The sequence below is a fragment of the Corvus hawaiiensis genome, chromosome 1, assembly GCF_020740725.1.
Source record: "Corvus hawaiiensis isolate bCorHaw1 chromosome 1, bCorHaw1.pri.cur, whole genome shotgun sequence".
Taxonomy (NCBI): domain Eukaryota; kingdom Metazoa; phylum Chordata; class Aves; order Passeriformes; family Corvidae; genus Corvus; species Corvus hawaiiensis.
In genome coordinates this window covers 59,841,926-59,861,907 of record NC_063213.1, presented here as the reverse complement: position 1 = coordinate 59,861,907, position 19,982 = coordinate 59,841,926, and the positions used below count along the sequence as shown (strand labels likewise).

At 38.1% G+C, this 19,982-nt stretch overlaps 1 protein-coding gene across 1 annotated transcript in view; it reads left to right on the top strand.

Moving 5' to 3' along the window:
* CUBN (cubilin) overlaps positions 1-19,982 on the top strand; it is a 143,627-nt gene that overhangs the window by 24,600 nt on the left and 99,045 nt on the right. The window contains exons 18-27 of the mRNA XM_048306902.1: positions 4-160; positions 905-1,083; positions 1,578-1,740; positions 1,987-2,203; positions 3,213-3,343; positions 11,114-11,300; positions 14,841-15,001; positions 15,531-15,712; positions 16,374-16,530; positions 19,080-19,267. Of these exons, the coding sequence (XP_048162859.1) occupies positions 4-160; positions 905-1,083; positions 1,578-1,740; positions 1,987-2,203; positions 3,213-3,343; positions 11,114-11,300; positions 14,841-15,001; positions 15,531-15,712; positions 16,374-16,530; positions 19,080-19,267 (1,722 nt within the window). The remainder of the gene's footprint in view (positions 1-3; positions 161-904; positions 1,084-1,577; positions 1,741-1,986; positions 2,204-3,212; positions 3,344-11,113; positions 11,301-14,840; positions 15,002-15,530; positions 15,713-16,373; positions 16,531-19,079; positions 19,268-19,982) is intronic.

The window sequence follows — 19,982 nt, the reverse complement described above, 5'->3', positions numbered from 1 at the left end:
TAGGTTCGAGATGGTGACAATGAGATGTCTCCTCTTATTAGAAAAATCTGTCATAATACACTCATGTCTCCAATCACTTCTACCAGCAATGGTTTCTGGATCAAATTCAAGTCTGATGCTTCTGTGCAAAGAACTGGCTTCAGGGCTGTTTATCAAGTTGGTAAGAAGAACTGGTCACTTGCACAGTGAATTTATCTGTAATTTGGACACTTTCAGTCATTTCTGTGCTGTCTTATTCATATAATAGGTTAGACACAAACTTCAAAAGAAAGAACAAAATAGAGTAATTAATTTATTTTAAAAGATGTCTTCAGTAGGTCTGCTGTAGGCACTGCTACAATGCTTGGAAACATGCCCTTCACTGCTTCTGATCATGAGATTAGCTCAGATGGTTAGAGCATGGTGCTAATAACAGCAAGGTTGTGGGTTTGTTCCTCATATGAGCCATTCATTTGAGTTGGACTTGATCTTCCTTGTGAGTCCCTTCCAACTCAGAATATTCTGTGATTCTACTAATGATGTATCACTTGCTGCTGACATACAAAAGATATTATAGCTTCAGTTCTGCCTAAATCTTTTTACTTTCATTTTGCCTGTCTTTTAGTTATTAACCACTGACAAGCCTGTGTCTGTGAAACAGATGAGTCAAATCCATTAGTTTTCATAGGCACAGTTTGGTCTTCTGTACAAGTATGTTTATGCTATACCTATAGTAATTTGTACTTTTAAGTATGTTCTTAATACTACTTGAGTGGTCTGAAGTAGCTGCTGCAATAAGAAAGGGGTTTAGGGTTGCTTTTTTCCTAATTTCATGGTGTTATTTGATACACATCATACATCATCATTATGATACATACCTTGAAGTCATTCATCACAAGTACTGTTTCTTGGTGTCTCTTGGCAGCCTGTGGAGGTTCCTTGTCTGGAGCAGGCACAATACATTCACCTTATTACCTCAGGATATCCCCTCACCCAAAGACCTGTGAGTGGATCATCTCCCAGCCAGACACCAAAGTGGTGATTCTTAACTTTATCGACTTTGACATTCGAAACACAACCACTTGTGATTCGGACTACATCGAGGTAAAGAATAACACACATATACTATGAATAGTAGATATGGATCTGCAAGTTCCTTCTAATACTCATCTTCACCAAAGTAGAAGCTCTTGACAGGCGAGCACTACTTCCAGCAGTCACAAAAGCTTTTCCAGGTTCATAATGGGATCCCAAAGCTTTTCTTGGTTCTTCAAAGATGGTATGACTGCTTTGATAATCGGAGACAAGTATCAGGTGTCTTTAAACAGATAGGCCTGGTTTGGGAGGTTTATGTGCCACTTACTGCTGAGGGTGTAAGATCTCATCTTTTCTCCATCTGACATGATTTTGGTGGGACAGTGCTTCTCTGATAGGCATAAGATTGTATTTTATGTGCCTGTAGTAGAAACCACACTGAAGAAAGGGTGGGGTTGACTTACTAAGGATCTCTTTTATATCGTTCTTATGAATTACTTTATGCTTAATACTTGAATGTAAAAAAAAATTCTATAGGATATTTTGAATACACTGTTCTTCAGGTCAGAGATGGCAACAATGGAGACTCTCCTGTTTTGGAGAAATACTGTGGTACAGCTGTACCCTCTAGAGTGCAATCCACACGGAGCAATCTCTATATCAAATTCAGAGCTTCCTCACTTACCAACCTTGGCTTCAGAGCTCAGTACTGGCCATTAGATACAGGTAAGAATTGTTTTGCTGTTTTCCGTGTAGAGTTCTGGGACTTTCCAAATATTCCCGCAAAATGAGAACAATTGGCAATCAAGTTTTATGATGGTGTAATGGGAGATAAACTCTGAATCAGTTAGTGTAGTATGAATCAAGGAAGAAAGACTATGAAATTTCAGAAAGAAAAGTAACCAATTGTATAAGTGTCTAACTCTTTTTTTATAAATACATCATTTAACCTAATGTTTTAAATCTCTGCAGTATGTGGAGAGACTCTCACTGGACCGTCAGGAACCATTACAAGTCCTGGTTATCCACATGTCTACCCACATGGGATTAACTGTACCTGGATTATCAACGTTCAACCCGGCTACCTTATCCGCCTGACATTCACTTCATTTAACTTGGCGTTTGATTATGGTTGCAGAAAAGATTATCTTGAAATATATGACAACAGCACTGTGCAAAAATTGGGAAGGTGAATATGTCCATTAGCCTACAGACCTGAATTACTGTGGAGTGAGCACTGTTCTGTAGGTCTTGATACTCAATTTGCTTCCTTAAGTTTTGTGTATAGATTATTTTCTCTTTATCACAGAAACAATAGCAGCAATTTCTCTTCTAAGATAGCAAAAGTAGCTTGCTTTCCTTAAACATGGAACAAGGAGCACATTTAATAAATAATATACTGGGAGAAACTAGGGTGTGTCAAAAGGATAGCTCTTTTAAGGACAGGTTTCAATAGCTGGTTTTGTCCCTCTTCGTTAACATTTTGATTTATGGAAAATAAGTTGAAAAGCATCAATACATCTCTGCCCAGAAAAGACATGATTTTAAAGACTTGCTGAAGTGAAAGAAAGATTACTTAAAAGGCTGTACATTTGGATCTCCACAAAAACTAGACCACAACCTCCATTTTATGGGATTTAGTTTTCACTTTCTCCTGATACATGATTTTATCTCTGGGAAGAATATTTTCTTTTATTCCACTTCTCCAATTGGTGTATACACAGGGTTTCCTTGCTAGAATTCAAGAACATTTGAATTACTCGGGAACAGTATCCAGCTGCAGCTATAGACTGTAAAATAGTTGGCTGACATGGCAGCATTTTGGAAAATAAGGAGCAAATTACTCTCATAATGGAGAGCATTTTGCAATCTTAGTGTTTGGCCAGCCACTCTGACTCCTACAAAATAACAGAGTATGTTGTAGGTACAGCATAGCATAAATTCAATAGGAATTTGACAACTTGATGAAAGTCAGAGTTTCTTCTCTGATTTTTCCACACTTTAGATTTGTACCCTTGTACATGTAGTGTGCTATTTAGTCCCCTGATACAGGGTATATGCCTGGGATCTGTATCATCCAAAGGAGAGAATTGTGTATGTGTAGCTATTCAAACTTCTGGGAAAGCTGGATTCTCTTCCAGTGATACAGATGCTTTATAAAGTACTGCCATTCAATTTGGGGTATCTTTTTGCTGCAGGTACTGTGGAAGATCAATTCCACCATCTCTCACTAGTGGTGGCAATATGATGACGTTGTCCTTCATGACAGATCACAGCGTTGCATCTGAGGGCTTCTCAGCTAATTATATCTCCCTGAATGCATCCAAAGGTAATATGTCAGTCTGTTCATTATGCAAATTAAATGTTTTCAGCTGTCACTGTAAATAACCACTACAAGAAACAGAAACATTATTTTCTGTGTTGCCAGAAGACTTCCTGGTGCCTCTTCTACTCCTTCTTATTCATTCTGCTTTATTCAAAAGCTTTTTACTCCCTAGAAAAGCAGAAAGCAATTTCTGTAAGTAGCATTGTTGCTTTCTTTAAGAAGTCAGTAAGAGCTGACATGGCAGAACTGCATGAATTATTTAGGAAAAGTATTTTCTGAATTTTCTTTGTCCATTCTGAGCTGAGTATATGTGATCTAGCAAACTTAGTGATCATGGACACTCACTTAAATGGGAGACTATTGGGTGCCATAAAAAATTAATTCAGTCCCTGTAAGGTTCAATATTGATGGTGGGAAGAGAAAGGTCAATTAGGATGAAATTTGATAAAGCAGCAGAATAACCAGAACGCACAAGTGATTTTTTCATTACAACAGAGTGCAACGTTTCTGTCTCCACCAGAGTTCAAGGCTGCTGTTATGCATTAAATCCCTTGTTTAAGTATTTTCTAAAGGGCCAAGGCTTACATCAGTGAGGTAAAGGAAGAATGACTGCTCATTCTCTCCGTTCTCTTCTCCTTTGGACATTAGGAGGATTTGTTTCACTGAAAGGGTGGTTAAGCATTGGAATGGACTGCTCAGGGAGGTGGTGGAGTCACCATCCCTGGATGTGTTCAAGAAACGACTAGACATGGCAGTTAGTGCTATGGAAGGTAGAGGTACAGGGTCTGCCTAGCAGAACTAAACCACAGAAGAAGCAGAGTCACAAGGGAAAAAAAGGTAAAAATGAGAATGCATTTGTAGCTAGGATGTTTGTTATCCATCATTAACCAGTTCTTACGTAGTTTCTGTGTGTGAGTGCAGCCTACAAGGGATTTATTGGATGAATACCAGAAATTCATAGTACTCATCTATGCAGCCATAAGCTACCAATGGCTGTTCGTTGTTTGCTCTTAGTTTCTTTATTTTTTCTAATTCCTGAATTTATTCAACCTGTTTAAAAGCAGCAAAATTTGCAATTCCTAACTGCTTTCTTGGTGACATCTTGGGAAAATTGTCTATTATTTTGTCTCTCAAGTATGTGTATAGGCAGGACCAGTACAGATTTTGCCACTGTGGTTTTATTCACTACCAGAAAACTTACAAGTCCAAATAAACCATTTTCTCAGCTGCCTTAATTTATATTTGAGTTATCTAACATGGAAACCAAAAAGGCAGTGCAAACAATTAAGATTGAATGAGAGCTATTTCAAGGAGGAAATTTCTGTTTCTTAGAAAGTAATAGGCAAAAAAACCAAGTTCTACTTTTAAAAATCTTTCCAAGAAAACTCTGTAGTTTGAAATCTGAATTCTTAATAGTGAGAAATTGTGAAATTATCATCCTTATAAAGTCTTTTTTTAGCCTTTGTTTGCAACTGCAAACTAAATCTTCTGTAAATACCATTGTTGCTTTTTAATGTGATATTTTTTCCTTTTAATTCACCTCAGATTACTATTTCGTGGGTGGATTGATTCCTTCCTAAATATTCTTATAACTACTTTTCTCACAGTCCATCAAGATCAAAGTATTCTTTATTCAACATTAATCTATATTTCTGTCTCTGTTGTAACCATATCTGTTTCTGTGGTTCTGTTAGTCACTTCAATGCTGTCCTGCCTCCTCTCTTTAGTATTCCCCTCCTTTACCACCACCATGGTGATTGGCTTTTCTCATCTTTCAGCCAAAGCACTGTGTCAAAAGCTTTACAGAATTCCACACAGATGACATCTGTAGCTGTTCACTCATCCATTGATGTAGTGTGTAGTAGTGCAATATGTGTCGTGTGGAGTTCAAACTGCATCAATGCTGTCCCTGCAATGTTTTCAAACTATGCCTTAAAAATGCAGATCTGCTGTCTCTTCAATGCTTTTAACAATTATGTCATATGTTTATATGAAATTAGCACTATGTAATATCTTAATCCAAATTTTATATGATTTTCTTTTCCCAAAATGAACACAAATATCTTCACTACTCTTCAGCCAATCTGGGCTAACTGTCAATTTCTTCTCACTCTGACTTAGAACGATCTCTAGAGTAAACACTTGTTAATTTCAACCACTACAGCTTGTATAAATATGGCAAAGTGGGAGATAGCTACTGCAAGTGAGAGTAATGAACTTACAGAGAGGCTGAAACTATGATTTGGTTTTTTTTACAAAGATTTCTTTCTTTTGGTCCCAGAACAAGCATGGCTATAAAGTTTTCAAAAATATCAGACAGCTAAAATTCAGTTTTTTATTAAGAATAAAGTGTTTTGAAGTTTCTGTGGCCTGAGAGAAGGCAAACATGTATGTTTATGTGGATTTTGCTGTGAGAAGCAACTCTTCACTTCCCTGCAATCATCTCAGGTTTAGGTCTGATCTTCATCTCATGTATATCCAGTTACACTAAGGCAGCAAATTGCTAACCATAATAATATCTGAGAGATTTACCAAAACCATGATTTTTTTTTTTTTTACATCTGGTGCTTATTTACATTTTTTATGCTAAAGAAAATATGGTTCTAATAATGTTTCTTGTGCAAGAAGAATCCTTCATATTTTTAAGTTGTGTATCCTTAGCCAGCTAGAGCATAACCAGTATCAGAACTTTTCAAAGATGTTCTGGTTCATATTACACATTTCAATAGTCTTTTTCCTGGAGTTATTTCAGAGAGAATGAGCTATTGAAAACATGGACAAGATTACCCGTCCTCCCTCCACCAAATAAATTGGAGTTTAAAAAAGAAGCATAAGTAAAAGTGAATTTTTTTTTTAATGCAAAATGAAACTAATTTTCTTCTCCATGCATCTTGGTAAACAATGTTTTTGTTTGCATGGCTTATCTGTGATATATTAAATACTTGAAAAGTAGCCTGAAAAGAATAAAAGGCAAAGCTATGTTTCCTGTCAAAAAAAAAAAAAAAGGAATGCCACAAGATGCAGCCATGGCCATGGCCCATAAAGTGCAAACAATTGCTTTAGCAGTCTGCCAGCTAGTAGCTGTGAATGGCTCATGGAGCCACAATACAGATGGAAATCCTTCAGTCAGACATGCCCACATGATACTCATTTTAAAATATGTATCACCCACTTAAACTACAGGTACCTTGGATTCTTAGTTCTTCACCATCCTTCTGTCATTTAAAGGGGAAAGTCACAAGGAATTCAAGGTAATGTTTTGATTTGTTTCAAAGAGTCCAGGTCTCAACTACCAGATTGATGAATATCATAAGAGCCATGTAAGTGTTATGGTAGATTTTAGGATTGTCTTCTGCCAGTTTTGGCTGACCACATCACAAAAAAGCCATCTAAAAAGATTGAGAAATCTTTGAAAGAGTTTAGTTTTGTCTGGAACTTTTGTTCAGGGTCTTGATAGATACAGGCCAAAATTTTCCAATAGGAATAGTACTGGATTCAGTGCTATTATTTTTTTTCCTTCAACTTCTTCACAGATAAGTGTGAATTCATCTGTTTTACTTTGAATTGGGGTTTTGGTGGTGTGTTTCATTGTTTTGTTGGTTGGTTTCCTGGTTTTGGGGTTTTTTTAAAATTTGTTTATTTATTTAGAGATGCTTCATTTCATTCTTTCTGCTGGGAGAAGTTAACCTTAACAAGGTTTGTTAAGTTGATTAAGCAGATTTCCTTCCTGATAGGCTTTTTATTCCTGGTCTTTCTCTGGCTTTTGTGAAAGATTATTTTCTTCATTATCATCCTGAATTGTGAATGATATTATTTATCAAGATGGGTAAGCTGGTTTTAAATACCTTCATTGTGGATTATATGTTAGCTACAATGACAGTTTGGAGAAGTCAGAGTTTGAGAAGGATGAGAAAAGAGAAAAACCTCTGTGAACCCATGAAGTTAAAAGTGCACCTGAAAATGTAGTATGGATTTGTGTGTCTTCTTCATTGATCACTGAGTACAAGTTGAAATGTTCATTCCCATCTTTCTGACTGAACCCAGTAATTATTAGGAGTATGATGCCTGACTTTGGTCTTCAGCTGAACAAGCAATGACAGGAATGGAAATTAATAGTTGACAAATACTTATGTGCAGAGATGTACAGGGAATCGTTGAATGAGGTTGACCTAAAACAGAAAATAAAGCTGATGTCCTATATGTGTCTTGGGCATCTGCTCAGCTCATCCCAAGTCTCAGGAAAAAGGCTCAATTGGCTGGCATCTGACAGCTTGTTAGGCAGCTGTAACTTGGCAGTGTTTGGTCAGGGTGTTAGTCTGTACTGCCTGTACATGCCAGTATATGTGAGTACAACTCCACAGTCTGTGTGTTTAGGTGCAAATCAGCAGAAGGCAGGCAGAGATTCTTTTTGAACCATTTTACCCAGTATTTTGAGGGAGTTTGGGTCTAACATGCTACAAAAGACCTTTGTGTGTCTCCTTGGTAAAAACCAAGTCTCTTAGCATCTGCCAGCAGCAGTAACAGAAGGCCCTGAAGTGCAGATGTGCTTTCACATTGCCTGTGGAGAGGCATATACTTCATGTGATAGTTTCTTCATTTCTTTCCTAAACATGGATGGTACTACATAAAGAGTGAATTGTTTGGAATCCCAGTTTTCCTTTGGTACAGTGAGACTGAAAGAAAAATCCCATGTTATATATTGCACTATTTCTTGATTTTTGATTATTTAGGATTGTGGCAACTGATTGATATCTCTTTAGGGGAAAAAACATGGATATAATTTTCTACATTATGCATGATTGCATGCGTGAATAGTACAAAAGCTGGAATTTTTCTCTGCTATTGGCTGTTGCAGTGGGTTACTGCCATTTATGGCATTTTTTTTTCAGAAAAGCAAACACATTCAGTACTAAAATCAGAAGGCAGATTGAATAGCTTTCAAAACCTCACACACTGGGCAAAGCAAGATGTGTGATTGTCCTCAACAATTGCCTCCTTCTGTTTTTCATGAGCTGTAATAAGAGTCTTCCAACTAAACTGAATTAATATTTTTTTCCAGACATACAATAATCACATATAGTATTAGACTGCATTCTGAACTTTGGCAAAGGAGTCAAAGTACTTTTTTCATGCTAACTTTGCTAAATGTTCACTGAAGGGTCTGTTACTGCCCAAGCACACCCCCAAATGTTGTTAGAGAGGTGGGTGCTAAAGGGGAGTGCCAGCTCTCCTGCTGAAAGTAGAACACCATGAATTAATCCAGTTACCAGAAAAGAGTTGGCTGTCAAAAAACATGGGTTTGTTTATGCTTTTCTAAATCCTCATAGGAGCCAGCATACTCCATCTATACTTGGATTTGTTTCACTGTAGCCAGAAGTCTAACATTTATATGGCAGTCCCTGTTCCATCTTCTCTATTTATTAGCCCTTAGCTCATAAAGAAGATTTTTAAGTGAAATGTAAAGCAGTACACACCATCCAGCTTAAAACAGCACACTTGGGTTATAAGTTTCTGTCTGGGTTCCTCCCAAGAAGAAAAATTTTGGTGAGGGAGGGAACCTGGACAGTTCTGTGGAAATTGTTATTAAAAGGACTGATAAAAAAAAATTCTGGCTTCTGTAGTGCTAATTTTGCTGTAAGAGTTCTTATCTAGCACACCAGTTTTAATATTCTCCAGCTTGAAAGCTGATATTCTTGGTCTCAGCCTCTGAGTACGTAATGGCAGTATTGCAAGAGCTCTAATCATTAAGTAGGCACAAGTCAGACATCCATCCCTCCAAAAGCAGGAGGAAATAATTATTTAAAAATAAGTAACCTAATAAATACACACACATTTTCTTTTTAATTTTTTAATACTTTTTCTGTAGTAGTTTGTTAGGGAAACTTGGGTGACATTTCTGAGTCAGAATTCTAACCCTTCAGGCAGCACTCTCAAAAAATCATATGACTTGAGGATCTGGGGTTTGATGATAAGCCCTACATATCACAAAACACCATGGGAGCTGGTAGCACAGCCAGGGCATTATAAGAATTTACAAAGCAGTACAAGGCTCTTATGGTGACCGGAACTAACCTGTTTGTTATATATGTACATTAAAGCATATCTGTGATGGAACACATAAATGATGAAAATTCAAGATAAAGACTTTAATAGATAATGATTTTAGGTAAATTAGTGCATAAAATCTTTTTGACTTGTCAATACCAAAGCACAAGCCAATGGAAGAAAATTATTGACCCTTTTTTGTGTCCTGTTTCTCTTTTCTCCCCATGATGAATTAGGAACATGAGTCTGAGAGCTAGCTTTGGGAGTATTTATCTTGGGGTGACTTTGTGATGTGTATCCCATATCGCTGCCCTATGCCCAGAAATTAATTTTTGTGCCTTTCTATGCCTTTAAACTGAGCCTGAGAGGGGGAAGGAAAAACCTGAGCAAAACTTTTTCAAAGCAGTTTGCAGCTTGTTCAAGGTCACACAGAGATAGCGTTGTTTTTCCAGCTGCGGCAGAGGAGGGAGGAGGCGCCCGGCTTGCGGCTGCCCGGTCAGCTTTTGGCAGTTTTCAGTTTCCTTTTCTCCAGAGAGAGACTGAGAGTTGAATTTTTTTCCCTTCCCTGGAATTTCGGATTTTCTCCCTTTTCTGCTGGACTGTTTCAATATCAGAACACATCAGGAGGACTTTCCACCGGGCACAGAGGGCCTGGTCCTGGGCCAAGCCCCAGCTCCGAGGAGACTAAAGGGAGGACTCTGACACTTTCGCAGGTTTTTTTTCTCCACAGTGAAAGATTTTATTATTTAGCATTATTTTCCTTTTCCCATGTGTTTGTTAAATAAATAGTTTTCATCTCCTTCACTTTCCTTCGAGGAAAATTTATTTTTCCTGAACCTCGTGGGGGAGGGGTGGTGACTTGCCTTCTCTCAGAGGATATATTTCTAAATTTGGCCAAACTGGCACAAATCCCACAGAAAGTGTTCTCGATACAGGCCTTCTAGGTGACCAAGAATCCAAAAAAATACCATTAAAAATACACCATTAAAAGCAAAAGTGTTTTAGCAGTTAGAATGGATAGAGAACAGACATGGAAATGACCAACCTTAGACATGAAGGGCCTGAAGTGTAGCTCAATCCCTTCCCCCCTAAATTGTTATGCAATTTAAGAGTTAAGGATAAACACTGCTACACTGCAGCTGATGTAGTTGCTTTAAGTATAAGACCTTAAGTAAAATTGTCGTGTCCTCAGATTCTAAGGATTATACCACTTATTGTCACTTATGGCCTAGAAAATGGGAAAAGATATTTAGATATAAAATCTCCTCTACCAGGTTTGATCCTGAGGAATGCTTGAAAACAATGTAGCTTCTCCTCATAGCTAGAAACTATATTTAGTTTCCATCACCACTGCATTTCAGAAATTCAGGAATCCTACCTTTTGTGTTCAGCAAGACATCCCTTTCAGTTTCCTTTCTCTGCTTACTTGGGGTTTAGGGCAAAACCATCTAGGCAGCTGAAACTGCTTTTATGTTGCCTGTTTATTACAGGCACGGTGTTCTGGTAAAAGCTGAACAAAATCAACTAAAATATAAGAAATCCCATGAAACAGCTGGATTCTGGTTTTAGTTTATACTGTTGACATTCAGCAGTTAAGACGTGTCCAGGAAGAGTTATAATGCGCAGGAACACAGGATGTTTGCTCCTCTGCCTGTTGAAAATAGAAATTTCCTGTTAATTTAGCAGACATATGAAATTAATTCATCTTTGTTTCTTTTCTTTTTAAAGTTTGCTCACACAACTACACTTCCGAAACTGGCGTGCTAACATCTCCAAACTACCCCAATAACTACCCTGTCCGGACTGAGTGCATATACACCATCACAGTGGGAATAAACAGACAGATTGTGCTGCGCTTCACCAACTTCACCTTGGAAGGGAACAAACGCTGTACAGAGGATTATGTAGAAATCAGGCAAGGCTAATTATTTCTCCTATCCTTAGTACTGATCACCATGTAAGTTGTTCAAACCCACTTAGGCATGTTTAGAGTCTTTAGTTTTAACTATACACCTTGCTGTCAATGTGGGTAAAGGACTTACCAGAGAGCTTTAAAGGCTACCTTTTCCTCCTTTCATCCTGCTCTGTTGTCAACTTTCCTACTTGATAAATTCCAGTTCTGAGAGCAAGTGGAATGTGTGGACTGCATTTGGGTTGTTTTCCTTAGTGCAGAAACAAAGAGTTTTATTGCCTGTTTTGTGACATATTCTCCATGATATTTGAAAAGTCATGGCAGTGAGGGGAAGTCCCAGGTGAAAAGGGGAAACATTGTACCCATTCTTAAAAAGGATAGAAAAGAGGACCCTGGGAACTATTGACCTGTGAGCCTCACCTGCATACCTGGAAAGATCATGGAACAGATCCTCCTAGAAGCTCTGCTAAGGCACATGGAAGACAGGGAGGTGGCCCGAGACAGCCAGCATGACTTCACGAAGGGCATTCTTGACCAACCCAGTGGCCTTCTGTGATGGAATGACTACATCAATGGATGAGTGAACAGCTACAGATGTCATCTGTGTGGAATTCTGTAAAGCTTTTGACACAGTCCCCCACAACATTCTTCTCTCTAAATTGGAGGGAGATACATTTGATGGGTGGATGGTTCAGAAGATGAGGAATTGATTGGATTGTCACATCCAGAGGATAGTGGCCAATGGCTTGATGTGCAGATGGAGATCTCTGACAAGTGATCCCTCAAGGGTCTGTACTGGGATCAGTGTTATTTAATATCTTCATTAATGACATAGACACTTGGATCAATGCAGCCTCATCAAGTTTGCCAGTGACACTGAGCTGAGGGTGCAGTTGACACACCTGAATGACAGGATGCCATTCAGAGGGACCTGGATAAGCTTGACCAGTTGGCCCATGTGAACCTTGTGAGATTCAGCAAGGCCAAGTACAAGGTCCTGCTCCTGGTTTGGAGCAACTCTCAATATCAGTACAGGCTGGGGAGTGAATGGATCAGAAGGACTTGAGGGTGCTGGTGGATGAAAAATTAGAGAGGACCTGGCAATGTGCCCTTGCAGCCCAGAAAGCCAGCAGTATCCTGGGCTGCATCAAAAGCAGCATGGGCAGCAGGTCAAGGGAGGTGATTCTGCCCCTCTGCTCTGCCCTGGTGAGACCCCACATGGAGTGCTGCATCCAGCTCTGGGGCCCCCAGCATAAGGATATGGACCTCTTGGAGCAAGTTCAAAGGAGGACTATGAAGACAATCAGAGAACCGGAGCACTCTCATATAAAGACAGGCTGAGAGAGTTTGGATTGTTCAGAAGAAATTTTTTTCAATGAGGGTAGTGAGGCACTGGAACAGGTTGCCCACAGAGGTAGTTGATGCCCCATCCCTGGAAATGTTCAAGATCAGGCTGGACGAGGCTCTGAGCAACCTTTTCTAGTTGAAGATATCCCTATTCATTGCAGAGTTGAGAGGCATAGATGACCCTTAAATGCCCCTTCCAACCCAAGCTGTTCTATGATTCTATATTTTGTTTTATGTTTATAGTCTTTAGACAGCAGCTGCTCTAGGCTGTAACACGAGGAGCATGTAAATAATCTGCTATATTTTTCTATTCTGGCATCACCATTAAACTTAGGACACTAACTTAGTGATTTCTAGGATATTTTACAGGACAGAGACAAATAGAAGAAATTAATATTTGCAGGAAGGTTATCTGCTTACAGTATAGCAGCACCAAGTGCATGTCCTTTCTACTGTGTGGCTGCTGATGGATTTGCACTTTGCAGTGTTGGTGTACCCATTCTGGTCCTCATGAGCCAGCTCTCTGGGTGAACCATATCTGCAGAATGTAGTGTGCTTTTTCAGTTTGAGCATGCTAAGAGTTTCCATTACCTCACTGAGCACCATGATAAAGCTCATCCTGAACGTTATACCAGATATTCTGTATGGGTTATTCTTTGGTAAGTGTGTCTAAAACCAAACAGAAATCTGCTTGCTGAAGTTGCACTATTGAGATTCTGAATCCCTGCTGAATTAGCTGGGTTTTTTCAGCTGTACATACAAACTGGAGAAAGTTATGAAAACCTGAAAAACTTTTTCAGTATTTTCTAAGTAAAGCGTTTCAGTTTTTTCTTTATAAGACAACAATCTGAGGTTAAATTTAATCTAAATTTATTTTAACAATTAACACTTTAATTTGGGGTGATCCAAATTGCAAACAGGGTGATTTTTTTCACTTTTTCATCTTAGGAACTGAAAGCACTTATTTATAGCATAAATCTAACTCTGTTTTCACTGTGAAGAGTTCAGCAGCATTAAACAAGTTTTTAAGATACAGACAGAACTTTCTAAGTGCAACTCTGCACATTGCTGCTGCTGTAACTGGATTTTTAGAATGTCTCTTCAAACCTGATACTGTTGAATGGCGTAGCTACACAAGTCTTAGGTGAGGTGCCTCTCTCGTTCCTTGTTCTGAGGTGTCATCTGATAAATTGCATTCAGTCAACTAAGAAAATTGTTCATGTGACCACAGCTGCAGAGGCCAAGATGCAAGTGAGGGGAGGTTCTGGCACATTTCTTCAACTGCCAGTAACATGAGACAGCAGCAAGCAGTTTAAGCTGGGAGGATAACAAGAAAACAGAGTGGCAAAGGCTAAGTGGAAATTTTTCTCAGAAGCAGCAGGAAACCTGTGAATATGCAATTGAAAGTATTACTGTCCACTTAAAAAGCATCATAGCAAGATCACACCCATATATAGATATCAATGTATCTATTATTTTCCTACTGACCTGTAGGGTGTTTGTAGTATGAAGGTGCTTAAAGACACGGCCAGGAAGCAATTGATAAGCAGGTTGTCACCATCTTTTTTATTCCCATAAGGCATGTGCAGGAGGCAGAACAGAACATTAACTGTGTATCCTGATTGCAGTATTAAAAAATGTTACTGGAAATATTACTTAATTTAAAAATAGGAAAATAAGTGGCTGTAGAACCAATTCTGAAGACTAAGAAAATATTTGAAAATGTGCATAACATCAGTGAATTGAATTCAGAAATGAATTCCCATTTGTGCGGTGGCAAATAAACATGTTTTTTTTAAATAAGTCCGCTCATCTAGGTTTGTGCCAGGCTAAACAGTGAGCAGTGAGAAAATTACTGTTTCAAATTAGAAGATTACCTTTGGTTGCACCAATGATTGTCAGCTTGTAGAATATAGATAATATAGTCTACCTGAGACGCTTCTCAAGCCTGTCATTGTGTTGACACACCCTCAGGCTGCTGAGATGAGAGAGTGACATACCCAGCAAGCAGGTGATTGTGGTAGGGCTTATTACTGCAAGTAGCAAGACTCAGTATTTGGTAGCAGTATTTCTGTGGAAGACGAAGAGCCAGGATTAGTCTTTCCCAAGTCTAAAAGAATCACAAGATTTTTGATTTGCTAGCATTTCTCATGGTATCTCTCTTTGACCAAAGATTTTTCTTCTCTACCATTCTAGAGATGGAGGCTATGAAACTTCTCCTCCTCTTGGAAAATACTGTGGTACAGACCTGCCTCCTGTTATAACCTCTCATGGTAACAAGCTGTGGATAAAGTTTGTAAGTGACATATTTGGCACAAGAAAGGGATTTTCAGCAGAGTGGGATGGTACCTCAGCAGGTAAAATGACTGCATCGAGTATAGAACTATTTGACACATCTCATTTTTGATCTTTTGTTTGTATTTAATTTCTCACCTTTTTTCCCACAATTTTTCTGCTTCCCATCTTCTGAAGTTTGTCTGCTAATTATATAGTGAAATGTATGCATGTTGTTAAGATCAAGGATATTTCTGGATCCTTGGGCTTTCTTTTTTACCACAGAGAAGGGCATACTATTCCCTAGATATAAAGTAGGTTCAATTTTCTCTTATGCTTAGGAAAGCAGTAATTAAGAATTTAATGAAGAGGTTTCTAATTTGAAGGTTAACTCTCTATCAGAAGCACTCTACAAATTAGATAGTTAATATTTCTAGGTGCTATGGCCTCTCTTCTGCTTATAACCTTGATGGCTAGATGCAGACTTTTGGGGCATTACCAGAGATGTTCAGGGCATATAAAAGAGGTCAGTAGTGAGAATCTCACACGCTATGTCTAGTTCTTTACTGTTCTAACTGTTTAATGTTGGTTTGCTTTCTCTGCCATTTTCAGGTTGTGGTGGGACTTTCGTAACATCTTCAGGCATCTTCATGTCTCCCAACTACCCTATGCCATATTACCACAATTCAGAGTGCTACTGGTTGCTCAAAGGAAACCGAGGAAGTCCATTCGAAATCCAGTTTGAGCAGTTCCATCTAGAATATCACCAGAAGTGCGCCTTCGATTACCTTGCGGTAGGTCCCCTGGGACACCTTGCTCCATAGGAGTCAGCTGAGTATGTGAGTGCAAAGGCCCAAAAAAACACAGGGCCTCGGTTTTCAAATATTCCTAACTGAACAGAGCCAGAATAGAAAAGCTCCCTGTTGATGTGCTACCTTCATATCACAGAGCCATGAGAGGCAAGGCAGCAGAGTCTGTGTAGTTGCTGGTAACAAAAGCATTTATATCTAGATAGAAAGAATCTGATCGATAGAAACAAGAATCTGTCTATATCTTTTAAATTTTCTGTATTTTGAACCAAGGCCTTAGTATGCTTTCTTAGTAAATTAAGTGGAAAAAAGCACAACGGTGCCAATAACCGTATTTTTAATCCCAAATTTCATATTTGAATTGCTGCAAAAATAATTTTAATATTTTTAATAAAATTGAAATGGAGTGCTGTGTTCCCCTCTTGGTAACTAAGCCCCTAAAAACCCACTAGTATCCAGTTACTGGCTTCCTAGTTTTGCTTGTTTCTGAAATGCCTGCCAGGCTTCCTCTAAGCAGAAATGGAATTTAACCTCTTGTATATCCAGTAACATTTCTCTAAGCAGACATTCATTAGGCGGAAATTAATAGGATTTGTAATATCATCAGATTTATTATTTTTTAATTTTTTCTTGGTTTTTTTTTAAGATATATGATGGCAACAGCAGCAGTGCTAGACAGCTAGGTAAATTTTGTGGGGATCAGATACCACAACCAATCCATTCCAGTGGAGACAGCGTGTATGTAAAACTAAGGACAGACAACAGTCTGCAAGGTGGAGGTTTCTTAGCCCAATACAAACAGGGTAAGTGAAAGAAGATGAGAACATGTTTCTACAGCTCATGTTGTCTGTGAAACTGCTTGCAGTGAATGATCTTACATATTTATGAGCACAGTAAAATGTATAGAGCATGCCACCAACACAGATTCTCTAGTCTGGTACAGTTACAGAACACAGAGAGCTAAAAATTATCTGCCCATCTACCTGGGATGGAGATTATCTCTTCCTCAGGAGAAAGCTGGTAAGGTGGCTCTATTTCTATTACCTGCACCAGTGGCCCTTACCACTCCAGATTTACTCAGAATAACAAGTGCTGGAAGTCCATAACAGGATAGATTGGACTACGCTTGCTCTTCTACTCCTTCAGGCTCCTGATTTTTAAAAGAGAAGGCAGACACAGCAAGATTCTCTGCTCTTAGAGCTGCTTTTGAAGCAGGATGACAAAAGATAATTGAGTTTCTGTCAACCAGACTGCATCACTGGGGGTGCTTGGGATAATTTAGCCTATCAGGAACATTTTTAAAAGTTTCATTTTTTGTATCTTGTGGTAAGGGTAATACTTTTCTTGCAAACATTATTTTTGTAAAATAGTACTACCCCAGAAATATCAGAATAATAACATCTGGAGAAAAATACAAGAAGACATGTGACAAATTAAAGTTATTTTATTCCCAGTCATAACCTTGAATATAGTCCTGGTGTTTACTTTTCTCTTTATACACTTTATGCTTTTTTTATGGTTAAGTGCACATTGGAAGATATGTAATTTCATCACATACAAAGTGATTTGCAAGCATCTTTGTGTCCTCTAAGTATGACATGCCCAAGTGATAAGGATTGTTATAGGTTTGTAGACATGAAGTTGTCCTAGGTTTGGACAATAGTAAATGGATTATGAAACAGCTATTCATCTATGTGTGACACATAGAGTAATTAGAAGAGGGAGGCACCCTTGGCTCCCTCATTCCTTACAGATACTACTACAGATTCATCTACCATGTACTTTACACACTGCAATGTCAAGAGGATATATTAGAAAAGGTTCCCCCTCCCTTTCATTAATTAAACAGAAAGAATACTTTCAAAGCACTCAGATGTAGAACTTGAGCTATCAGATAATGTGATTTACATTCATATTTAATTCCTGAAGATGCATCAGAGAAAGCTTTTAATGGCTTGCCCAAAAGCTAAAATTATGTAGGCAGTATGTTATAAAATAAGGGTGCGTGGATACCAGATACATTTACATGTACATGAAAGAAATGTAATGGTTAATTGGAAAATGTTGCAAAGGAAAACATGGTATCAAGTTACCATTCAAAGGCACCTTAGTGCCTGATATGTTTCTAATAAAATCCTGATGGCAGGGGGTGGCAGCTTTTACCCATCTTGCATTCTTCACAACCCATTTTGTGTTCTTTGTCCTGCCCTTTCAGAAAGTCATATGCTTCAGTGTAGCTTTGCAGGCAAGCTCCACTCCACTCTGCCTGACCTTTAGCTGTATCCCAAGCATTTTGAAGTACTGAAAACACAGACCTTGCTGCTTGTTAAAACGTTTGCATAGGATAAAAAAATGTGCAGGAAGTAGGTGTACTATCTGTGGTGACAGACAATAGAATAGCTATGCAAGTGAATCTCAGCTATTTCTGCTGTTCAAACTCTGCAGATTTGCTGCCTAAACCAAAGAGCCTGGTCTGCTGCCTGCCTCCTGCCCACTTCCCTGTGCATTACACTGCTCTGCTCCTGATACACATTGTGTGCTCTCTCCAGACAAGGGATTGACACTGATATTTTTTGTCTTTAGGGAAAGGTGGATACAGGAAAATGAGACTCACTGATCTAATGCCATAATTGTAATTTTTTTCTTTATCTAGTTTAGTTTATTTTCATTTTCTCTGCACTTAAAGGAAAGCTCTTATTATTCCACATAAGCATCCAGTTCTTATTCTAGGATGCTACTGAATGTCTTACAAGGAAAATCATGGCTCCTTTTTAAAAATTTTCATGATCACTTTCTCTTTCTGCGGCTAGAAAGCCTAATACTAGTAGTGTACTTTCCATTGGTTGTTTTAGCCAGGGATCATAATTTTTTCCTAGTTAGCTGAAATAAACCACTTTTATCTATTAGCCAGTATTTGTGGGGCACCTCCTTAAATTATTTCAAATGATAGGGTAAATTTCTAGTTTATATATTTATATAGTTATATTTTATAACTAATTCTATAATTAGTTATTAAAAAAAAAAAAGAAAATATGTTTCATGAATACTCATGTATTTAGAATTAAAGAAAACTGCCCAAATATATGCATTTATTATATATACTGATGGGTCTGCAAGTGTCAGAAAAGGTCATAATAATGCTGAAAGATTCAAATTTGAAAGGTCTGAATTCTGGTTGAAGCATATAAAATATGTTCTTCAGTAGGTCACCATTCTCTTTCTGCAATGCTTCTCTAATCTGAATAAAAATATTTCTCACCTTATAATGTTATCAGTAACTTCAATAAGTAATTTTTGAGATATTGGATTAATAACACTATACAAATATAATCTCTTACCACTTTTTTTTCAGTTTGCCATGAAGTGCTGACTGTTAATCGTAGCCATGGCATATTGGAAAGTTTAAATTACCCAAATAATTACCCATTAAATGAGCACTGCAACTGGACTATCCAAACCACCAAGGGGAACACTCTCAACTATAGCTTCACAGCCTTTGATTTAGAAGATGGATCTGACTGTGATCGTGACTTCTTGAAGGTATGTACCCAGATTCTAGAAACAAGAAAAATCAAGTCTCTAACAATAAAGAAAAGTAATAAGATTGCAGAAGAGCAAGGGGAAATTTATCTTATCTAAATGTAACCATTAAAGCTCAAGTGTTAAATCCAAACTATTTAACCTGTTTCCTCAGCGATCAGTAGGGGGTGAAGCATTGCTACCTTGAGACAGAAGTGTGCCTCTGAGAGGATGAATCATTCTGCAGGTGCCTCGGTTTGGTACAGTCTAGCTACCACCTTAGATTAGATGTGCTGGTTTTTTTGGGCGAAGTGAGATGCTGTGATTCCAACTTCATGCAAAAAAGGGAAAATCCTGAGATTAGTGAATGGATTGCAAAAAGGCAATGAGGCCAATTATTTTCCTCTTGTTTTTATCTGAGAAGGAGTATTCAAAAACTTCGATATATTTAATTTCTACTTTTTTAAAGAGAGAGTTGCTGTGTCTCCTGTTTATGCTTTTCATAATTCATCTGTGTCTTTAAAGGGACTAAAAGAGAATTAATGCACCCACAAACAAAATGTGATGTTTTTAGGCAAATGAAACCATATAGTCAATCTAAAGCCAAGTACCCTTTATTTTCATTTCCTTGAAAAAATATTTCAAGGACAAAAAAAAAGTTTTCTTGAAATTTTCTAGGACAACTTAAAAGGTATTTTCTCTCAATTTTGTACATAGTACTGTAGAATGTAGAGGG